General features: G+C 62.6%; 1 protein-coding gene across 1 annotated transcript in view; it reads right to left on the reverse strand.

Annotated features, from left to right (window-relative positions):
• PLD6 (phospholipase D family, member 6) overlaps positions 1-1,408 on the reverse strand; it is a 9,300-nt gene that overhangs the window by 3,350 nt on the left and 4,542 nt on the right. The window contains exon 3 of the mRNA XM_011975298.1: positions 1,248-1,404. Coding sequence (XP_011830688.1) covers positions 1,248-1,404 — 157 coding nt within the window. The remainder of the gene's footprint in view (positions 1-1,247; positions 1,405-1,408) is intronic.

The following is a 1,408-nucleotide window of genomic DNA, read 5'->3' on the forward strand; positions in this document are numbered from 1 at the left end:
TCGGGAGGCTGAGGCAGGAGAATGGCGTGAACCCGGGAGGCGGAGCTTGCAGTGAGCCGAGATCGCGCCACTGCACTCCAACCTGGGAGACTAAGCGAGACTCTGTCTCAAAAAAAAAAAAAAAAAAAAAATCACCAACGCATTGGACGACAGCTCTTGAGGCTGCCCCAAAGAGGAGGAGACATCCTCAATACGAAAACCACGTGCCCCACTCTGCTTCCACCTGGGGTGCAACATGCCCCACACCACCCAGGGCAGGGAGGGACCCTGGCTGACTCTGGAGAGGCTGCTCTGCGGCCCAAGTCAACGAGAGGCCATGGCTGTGCAGAAGGAACGGGCGGCAGTGACCACTGCCCAGCTTGGACAGTTGCCAGGCTCCACGTGTCTCTCAGTCACTGCGACCACCAGAATGATGAGCTCCAGTGGGAGCACATGCAGGCGTGAATCTCTGGGTGCCTGAGTGATGGAGACAGAGGCCCAAGAGTCTGTGGGTGCACAAAAGGCAAGAGCCGGCTGGGCCGCGGAACTGGGCCAGGATGGACTGAGAATCCTCAGGCGGGACAAGGATCCCAAATATTCACACTTCCTGGTCCCTTCTGTCCCCACCCCATGAGAGAGGTGCCCCCGCCAGAGGGATATGTGTTCCACTCCTTTTGCAGCTGGGAAAACGAACGTCCTGGCGCTGCTTTCTGGAACATATGTTTAGGTCTCCCAGAGCCCGGTGGGCTGAGGTTCACTCGGCAGCAGGTGGCCGCCTCTCCCCAGAGCCCTTCAGTCTGGAAGTCCAAGCACAACCCTGGCGTCCAGGTCCCCGGCCAGCAGGGTCCAGGTCACCACAGGCCGTCCGGGGGTCTCCGGCAGCCTGCAGGAGGGCGGGCCCGGGCTGCAGCAGTCCCGAAAAAGTTTTTCACTGGCGGCGCCCGGGGAGTTGCTAGGGGAGCCTGCTCTGCCTCTAACCCGGCACACGCAGGCCCACCCGCTTCCAGCATGCCAGGACAGGTCACTTAGAAAACTGCCCCCACCGCGGAGGCACCGAGGGCCCGGCTCGCTTATGCCCGCGCAGCCTGCTAGACCTTTCGTGGGGGCTCTGCTTTCTCCGCGTTACACCACCCCTACTCCACAACGCCACGAGGAAAGTAAATGAGGCCTTAGCCCGTTCCCAAACCCCCTCCCCTAAGTGTCCACCTTTGCCTAGGACCCCGCGTGGCTCAGGCCGGCCTTCTCCACCTGGACCCCGCCGGGCCTACCTGCCTTGCGCAGCAGGCCGATTTGCGAGCCATTGAGGGCCATGTAGTCGCAGTCGGTGACGACCCGCACTCGCACCCCGCGCTGGTGCAGCAACTGCACAGCGCGGCCCAGCTGCGGACTGGAGAAGGCGAACAGGCAAAGCTCCAGGCTGGCGCGGGCG

This window comes from Mandrillus leucophaeus, unplaced genomic scaffold (assembly GCF_000951045.1).
Source record: "Mandrillus leucophaeus isolate KB7577 unplaced genomic scaffold, Mleu.le_1.0 Scaffold153, whole genome shotgun sequence".
Taxonomy (NCBI): domain Eukaryota; kingdom Metazoa; phylum Chordata; class Mammalia; order Primates; family Cercopithecidae; genus Mandrillus; species Mandrillus leucophaeus.